The sequence below is a fragment of the Malania oleifera genome, chromosome 5 (assembly GCF_029873635.1).
Source record: "Malania oleifera isolate guangnan ecotype guangnan chromosome 5, ASM2987363v1, whole genome shotgun sequence".
NCBI lineage: Eukaryota > Viridiplantae > Streptophyta > Magnoliopsida > Santalales > Ximeniaceae > Malania > Malania oleifera.
The window spans coordinates 41463249-41471187 of NC_080421.1; the positions used below are offsets into that span (position 1 = coordinate 41463249).

Sequence of the window (7939 nt, forward strand, 5' to 3'; positions counted from 1 at the left end):
AAGAAAGGGAAAAACATGCATTCATGCAACAAACGAGGCATACACCAACATACCAAACAAGAAAAATCATTGGAAAATGATCAAAATTAAGCAAAAATGGTCCCACAATTTTTCTTGTTTGGTATGTTGGTGTGAGAGCAAAAATGGCCCCAAAATTTTTCAAGAAATTTTCTCTATTTTTTAGAATTTTTTTTTTTTTGTAATTTTTCAAGATTTTTAAAGAATTTTCTCCATTTTCCCTTTTTTTTTTTGGATTTTCAATTTTTTAAAGGTCCCTGAGTCAAAAATAACTTGGGGAATTTTCTTCATTTTTTTTTTATTTTCCCTGATTTTTTTTTCTTTTTTAACAATTTTTTCTATTTTTTTTTGAAAAAAAAGAATTAAAAAATTATTAAATAAATAAAAAACCAAAGGTTTGGAATCAAACTTGTTCAACTGATTTGAATTGGGTCAATGGGTCAGCCTACAATGACGCGAGTCAAATTGGGTTGACTTGATTTAGGGAGAAAAAGGTGAGAAAGGAGGTTGGGCTACTACAAGTCTTTTGTACACGTGTGACGTGGCAGAGCAGGGTGGTTCTAATTCAATTTAATTTTTTTTTTTTTGAAATCAAGGGAGTGACACGTATTGGGTGACATCAACATAACATCACATGTCATGTGGCAACAATAGACTAGTGCAGGTGTTGAGGCGAGGATCGCTGATGTGGCGCGACCCTGATTGTTTAGAGAACACACACTTCAAATGGGCTAAATTGGGACATTCCACCCCAACCCCCCCCCCCCCCCCTCCCCCCCCCAAATAAAAAAGGGCAAACTTAATTGAAGCCCAATTACAAAAGCATCATCTTTGGATTTTAGAAGGTATAATTTAGTATATTTGAAAAAAAAAAAAAGCATCTACCAAAGTAATACAAACAATATTTTTACCACCTCTCGTCATATTAACTTTGTTTCTCCATTAACAATTTTAGAGGTTTTCTTTTCAGCAAATATTACTTCCACACAAATTTCACATTGTTGGCTTGATTAGGGCATTGGCCACAAAGATATAGTTGTTCGGTCTTCTTGGCATACATTCATTCCTTAAGCAATCAAGCATTTGACAATTCTAGAAAAAGTACTTATACTATCAAGCCTAGCCAAGGATCCAATGATTTAATAACAAATAGCAACAATATATAACAGAACTTGTGTTTCAAGCTTTTTATAGACTCAACTCAAAAATAAGAATTTTTTTTAATTTAATTGGCTTGTGAAAAACGTATATCTTTTAAGAATATTGAGACTAAGAAAAGAAGAATAAAAGAATAAATAGAATGCTCTTAAACTCAATATTATAGTACGACCACAACAAGTAAGCGTTATAAAATAATTGCTCATGAATGTGAGGAAGCCTTTTAAAGCGTATTCAGATTTTTTTCTCTTTTCTTGTGGGCAGGAATGCAATAATGATATTCATAATTGTGTAATGTATTGTACTTTGCCTTTTCACAAGAGAATAACATATAGAGGGTTCTCCAACATTTCCTTCTTCGTTCCTACAGAAATTCAAGGAGAATATACGTGACAAAAGATTTTAGTTACGCATTAATCAAACACTTAAATAATTAATTTGACAATATGATCCATATATTAAATAGCGAATCAATGTATATAAAAGAAATTGAAAGACAACCACAAATTTAATTTGAGAGAATAATGGTTGATGTAGTTTCCTCATAGAATTCTAATTTGATACTTTGCCACTTTTCTAAGCAAAAGGAAAGATAAAGATTCCAAGTGGTCATCTTTATCCTAGCTCCCACTCCTGACCCATTGTAACGAAAAATGTCGTCGTCTTAACTTAATTAGTCCTTGGGCAGTCGTAAACGACCAATAACGATTTTTCCTTCATTTTAGGTGCTTCCTAAAACAGAGGACTCGCTCTTGTCTACAACCAGGCGCATTCTCCTCCTGGTTTTGCTTACGCTCTTTCTACTTTCATCCCTTCTCAGATCTGTTTTATTTATTCATTCAATTGAAATCTTTCCTTTTCTCTTTTCAATCAATTTACAGTTTTTCTTCCTAAATCTATTTTTTTCTTGAGAAAACTTCAATTCTTTCGATCAGGTTTTTAACCAATATTCGCATTACATAGCAACATTCATTGCAAGGATTAGCTTATTGATTGCATGGTGGCTTATTGTCATAAGGTATATATGTATATGTATATGATTAATTTTTGATTTTTTTTTTTATTGAGGTTTTGTTAGCAAGCGTTGTGCAATTATATATGTGTGTTTTCTCGATGGATTTCTTCACAAATCACATATTGGGTTGCCATGAACTAAGTTCTTATTTATTTTCCACCTGTTTGGTTGCTGAGAAATATTGCGACTAGAAATTCCAGTTAAATTTATGAATCACATTTTGTTGGGCTTTAAAAGATATGAGGAAATTAAGACAATTGAAGCACCTAATCATCTGTGTAGTTTCGATAATGGAGAGGTCCTAATTCTCACTACGTTAAATACAGGCTTGGAATCAAACCTATACCATTAAAATTGGCAGCTTGTGCTTTATGGAGGATAAATGGTGAACGGTGATACAATTACTGAAAATGTAAACATTCATTTATTAGCTAGCAATTATAAGGGTGTTTTGTGATTTTAATTTTTGTTGTTGTTAAGCATGGTAAAAAATTTCATCTGATCTTCTCAAAGAGATCGATTTTTTTAGGGGGTTTAATTCGCAGTCGACCTTCTAATTGTTTATGTTGTCATCAGATGATTGTTAACTAAGAATAAACTGTCTGAATCACGTGTCATATGGTATTCATGCAACGTTCAATAATGAATGCATGGGAAATTGAAAATGCTGCACATATTGCCATTCGTTCTGCACTAATATCTAAATACAAGAATTTTGAAACTTGAAATGATTGAATGATGGTGCCGCGCGCACTCCGAAAACAAAACATGTAGAAAAGAAAATGTGGAAAGGAGTTTGCATCCTTTATGTTGTTTCGTTAGTGCAGACCAACTTCGCATGTAATAATTTCATGATGCGCAGAGTAGTGCAAGAATGGAGGGAACTGTGTTCGCCGTGACCTTGGAAGAACTTAGACAAGTCAAGTCTGAAGGGGGAGAAATACTTACAAAGCCTTTCTTGGATGTTTTCAGACACATGTTACCCGTGGTAGGTATGGTTTTTCAACTTATAGGCTAAGCTTGGATCCAATATCTTTCTTCTACTCGATCCCCCCCACCTCTCTGAAAAGAAAAATGTCCTTTTTTAGTTTTCACTTTTTTTTTCTTCTAATTTTTCTCCTCTTCCCTTTCCGAATGTGCATTTATTCTCTCTCGTGACATTTATTCTTCATGGATTATGATATATTTAGTCATTTGTGTTTCTTACTGCAATATTAAGAAAATAATTTTTTTCCCAGTTTTTGCTAAGTGTGGAAGTTGGAAGGTGGTGCTTATAATATAAAAATAGTTTCAAAATAAATCTTCATTATTTATCTTCGATCTCCAACTTGGAGACTAGTAACCAGGACAATACTAGCCCTCTTGCCCTTATGCCTATAGGACCTTCTGTATGACCTGAAATGCTCGTAGCATATTAAGAGTCTAAGACAATAATTTTATTCGTCATGTTATAAATGGGTTGTATAAATCCAACATTGTCTTTACTCATTAAATCCTCATATTAATTTGACGTGCTTTACCTAAAGATTTTTTTTTTTTGGATCTACCAAAAATGCACAGCAGTAACAGATTATAACTAGAAAAGCAAATTTAACAGCAGTCTTCTTCACATCATCACAGCAAATAGAGATAACTCTTAAATATGGATCAACAATAACAAACTCCCTAACCCATTGGCACAACAGCATCATCGGCCAATGCCTCTAAAAAGCAAATATTACAAATCAATAGCCTCATTGCTCCAAAAAGATAATCCGTGAAGGTTTTAGATCAAGAGCTTCTCAATGGCGTCCTTGAGTTGTAGTATTTGGGACTTTTATTGGCTTCCTTCATTGCTTGTCACAGAACAAGCAATGACAGGTCTTGTGACTCCACATCCTCCGCCAAGAGCTTGCTTAGAAGGGACAAATACGTACGGCACATTCTTATCTTCAGCAAGTAAGGAAAGATGGAGAAGTACTTCAAGAGGTTCAGTGTCAGCAGCCATCACATTAGCACCCTTTTTGAGCTGCTTGTAATTGGCAGCTTGCTGAACAAGATCCAGGATGGTTATCGTCATCTGGGCATCGGCCAGCGGGTACGCTTTTGGACTCACTGCTTCGCCTGTCATTGTAGCTGATATGAGGAAACAGCGGCGGGGAGGCTAGGGTTTTTGGTGAGGGCGCGAGGGTTTAGAAGCAGCCGTGTGGAGGACGGCTTAGGGGTGACAAAACGGGTTCACGGGCGGGTCCGGCGGGTTGTAAACGCGGCGAGAAGATCTGCGGCGACAGCGTGCGGCGACGGCGTGCTGGTGCTGCGGTGCTGGGTTGCCTGGGCTGCCGGAAGAGGAACTGACGAAGATCGAAGGTGAACTCTTGCCTGTTGCCCTGGGGTGCGGGCGGCATGCAGCAGCAGTGCTGGGCAGAGCCGCAGAGGGCAGTGGGTGACTGGCGTGGGTAAAGAAATTAGGGTTCCTTGGGTTAAATGTATATATATATATATATATATATATATATATATATATATATATAGGTAAATAAAAGGATTAACCCTTTTATAAATGGGTTGGTTTCTATAAATCTGAATCTTAATTGGACGGGTCACTCGACCCATTTTGTTCTTTACCTAGATATGACCCACTTAAGTGCTTAATAACCAATACTAATGAATATCTTTCTTTTAACAAATGCTACTGGTTTTTATAGCTTCCTAAACTAATTTGATATGCTCTCTAATATTTATATTTGTTCATTTGGATGGTTTTTTTTTTTTTTTCATATGAATGTTTCAATCTTATTACAAACCTCAAATCTTTTAAGCTTTTAGGCATATATAGACCATTCATAACACGTCAGCGTCTTGTTCCAATTATATATTCTCTATCATTTTTCAGTTATTAGAGTTTTATGTAAAGGATGGACAAGATAACATAGTTTCTTTATTTGTTTGTTTGTTCGATATATGATGCCAGATAAATTTGGACCTTCGATGGTACTCGTAAAATCTGATGTTTTGGGCAATATATCTGTAAGTTAATCTTTTCTCATATTAAGTAGTTTCTTTTGACTTAAGAGTCTTATCTCTTCTCATGCAAGAAATTTTTAAAATTTTAAAAGAAGCATGACTTAGTTGGTTTTTAGGTCAAAGCTGATAAATCCAAATTTTGAAGTGAAAAAGCATTGAGTAGTTCTAAAAAATATCAACCATTCTGGATTCTCTACCTTTAACTCTATAATTTTTCTTACATACCACTAAATTGGTACTAGTGGGAGGGTGGGGGCAATTGGCAAGAGTGGCTTGTTTCCATTACTTGATTCAAATTGTTATTATATCCTTGTATGCAACAGAGATCAATGGCATATTTTGGAATAGCCTACATGTGAGAGGTGTTTTGTTGATGAGCCAGCCCAATTCATCAGTATTGATATTGCATTCGAATCAATGTTGTTAACTGGTGTATATGTATTTTTTTTTCCCTCCTTGCAGACATTAGAGTCCAAGTATAAGTCCAATCCATCAGAATTCAATGACTTGTACAATATGGTAAGGTTAGAGCTTGAAGCTAAAAAACAGAAGTCTTCTTCCAGTTGCACCACTGCTCTTCTCTGGTTAACCAGGTAAGCAATATTTTCAGCATGTGTAGGTGTAACAATGCGTGATTTCCCTCCTATTTGGAGTAGTAGATTTTGTACTATTTTTGCGCAAGTCCACTACGAGGACCAATTTACATCTTATAGTTGTGCAAATGTATGAAAAACTAGTGGACCCTTCACACGCTTGAGATGTTTTGTGATACTTATTTAGGGGCATGGATTTCTTGTTGGAATTGTTCCGCAACTTACTGGAGCATGCTGATTGGACCATGTCACAAGCTTGCACCTCTGCCTACAAGAAAACACTGAAAAAATGGCACGGTTTTCTAGAAAGATCAAGCTTCAGTGTAAACACTTTTTCCTACAACTCTATTTTTGTGTCTTCTAAAGTTTACAACTATGTGAAGTGCATCCTATACATAACCACATGTTTGGGAGCTCAGAATTTAGACCTTAGATTTGGATTTGTGTTGATTCCGATAAAATGCAATACAAAATTATATTTCTCCAAGTCACACAGATTGATATCCCGTCTTGAAATTTCTTCTCCCAAACCCAAAAGTGCCATTTTTTACATGAGTAATTTGACATTCCTAGACATGAAGAAGCATGAACTCTTGAGCAGTATTCTTGGTCCTCAAGCATGCACTATTCTTGGGCAACACCCCCTCCCCCTTTCCTTTTTTTCTCCTTTTTTTGGTGCAAATCATATGATCTACCCTGATTAGAAAACTTTAAGCAACAACATAAATCATGATGACTAGATGATTTTAGACAAATCTAATATTAAGAACTTCCGGGTGCTTATCTAAGAAGGGTACTATCTATTGGATTTGGGCATAACATGGCAAAAGTTGACAGAGATAATTTTGTATAAACTTAAGTGATTTGAGTCCCAAACGTAGTGATGTGCTTCATGATCTTCTCATTTATTTTACCTTAATTAAAAGCCTTGCATTTATCATAATTGAAATCACAGGTTGCCCTGAAGGTTATTCCAGACAGGAAGAAGTTCATGGACATAATTGGGGGCACTGGTGATATTAATTCTGATATAGAACAACTGTGCACAAACTTTGCTCCATTGCTTGAAGAGAACCACAGATTTTTGGTAATCTCTCATGTATTTGTCATGCTTTCATGAAGGAAATTTAAGTATTCATAGCTCTGCAGGGGCTATCCATTCTATAACATCTGAATTCAACTTCTCCCTCTTTTTTGGTTTGACTTGCCGCAGGCTAGTATCGGGATGGACGATTGGAAATTTTAATGCTGGGCTGTTGATAATTAGTTTTACCTTAAAATTTTACTTAATTGTTGTACAATGTGATATCTTTGTTGTGTTCAATATTACCAATTATTACTTCTTAGACATGGCAATGTATTGGGAATAGCTATTTGAGATTTTCTAATATAAAAGAACATCTCCCCTGCGTACGATGAATTGGTTTGTGGTTGGATTCCTAAACTATGTCACCAGTCGATGTTCTTGTCATAGGGTCCATGAAGGGAAGGCAGCATATTTACATTTGAATCTCTATTCTCTTGGAAATATCTTCTTTTGCCTTATTGGAATGTTCTCCTTTCATTGTTACTCGTGTAAATGGAGAACAAATTTATCAAAATTTTGAATTAAAATAGAAATCTTTAAAAATATATTCAAGAAAATTTGGAATTTTTTGCATCAAGTAATTGATGGCATAATATATATATATATATATATATATATATATATTATTTTCATTTATTATATTTCTAAGAAAAGAAATTACAATGATCACAAGAATAATACAACATGAAAGAATACAAGAATAATACTTATTCTTCACTTCAGGTGAAGTTTATCAAGACAATGAAGCCATTCCAAGAATCTTGTCTTGAAGCCATTCCAAGAATCTTTATAGTTATACGACATCATCTTCCATGCATTGTTTGAGACCACAATTAGTATAATTGAATTCCTTCAATCTTGTGAAGCATTGAAATTCTTCAAGCAGTGTATCATGTTTAAAACTAATTCTTTTGAGGAAAAGAGTTTGAATTGACAAACATTAAATGTTAAGGCAAAAGACATTGATCTCCCTTAAGGTTTGGCCAAAAAATAAGAGGGATCTCTCTAGAGTTTTAAAAATCTCAAGGACCTCCCTTGAGGTTTCAAGAGTTCCAGAGACCTCCT

General features: G+C 35.0%; 2 protein-coding genes across 2 annotated transcripts; one reads left to right on the top strand and one right to left on the bottom strand.

Annotated features, from left to right (window-relative positions):
- Positions 1–1819: 1819 nt before the first annotated feature.
- Positions 1820–7207, top strand: LOC131155961 (glycolipid transfer protein 1-like). Its single transcript, XM_058109414.1, has 8 exons — positions 1820–1958; positions 2112–2194; positions 3054–3183; positions 5142–5197; positions 5657–5787; positions 5975–6110; positions 6743–6874; positions 7001–7207. The coding sequence occupies exons 2-8, from the start codon at positions 2174–2176 to the stop codon at positions 7031–7033; spliced, it is 639 nt and encodes a 212-aa protein (XP_057965397.1). The 5' UTR covers positions 1820–1958; positions 2112–2173; the 3' UTR covers positions 7034–7207.
- LOC131155962 (uncharacterized) lies at positions 3771–4652 on the bottom strand. The gene has a single exon (XM_058109415.1). It carries the CDS (start codon positions 4299–4301, stop codon positions 4008–4010), a length of 294 nt encoding a protein of 97 aa, XP_057965398.1. The 5' UTR covers positions 4302–4652; the 3' UTR covers positions 3771–4007.
- Positions 7208–7939: the final 732 nt, after the last annotated feature.

Coding starts and splice junctions, on each gene's coding strand:
- LOC131155961 (XM_058109414.1), top strand. CDS start 2,174: ATGGTGGCTTATTGTCATAAG. Junction 2,195..3,053: donor TGGTGGCTTATTGTCATAAG/GTATATATGTAT, acceptor CATGATGCGCAG/AGTAGTGCAAGAATGGAGGG. Junction 5,788..5,974: donor GCTCTTCTCTGGTTAACCAG/GTAAGCAATATT, acceptor ATACTTATTTAG/GGGCATGGATTTCTTGTTGG.
- LOC131155962 (XM_058109415.1), bottom strand. CDS start 4,301: ATGACAGGCGAAGCAGTGAGTCCAAAAGCGTACCCGCTGGCCGATGCC.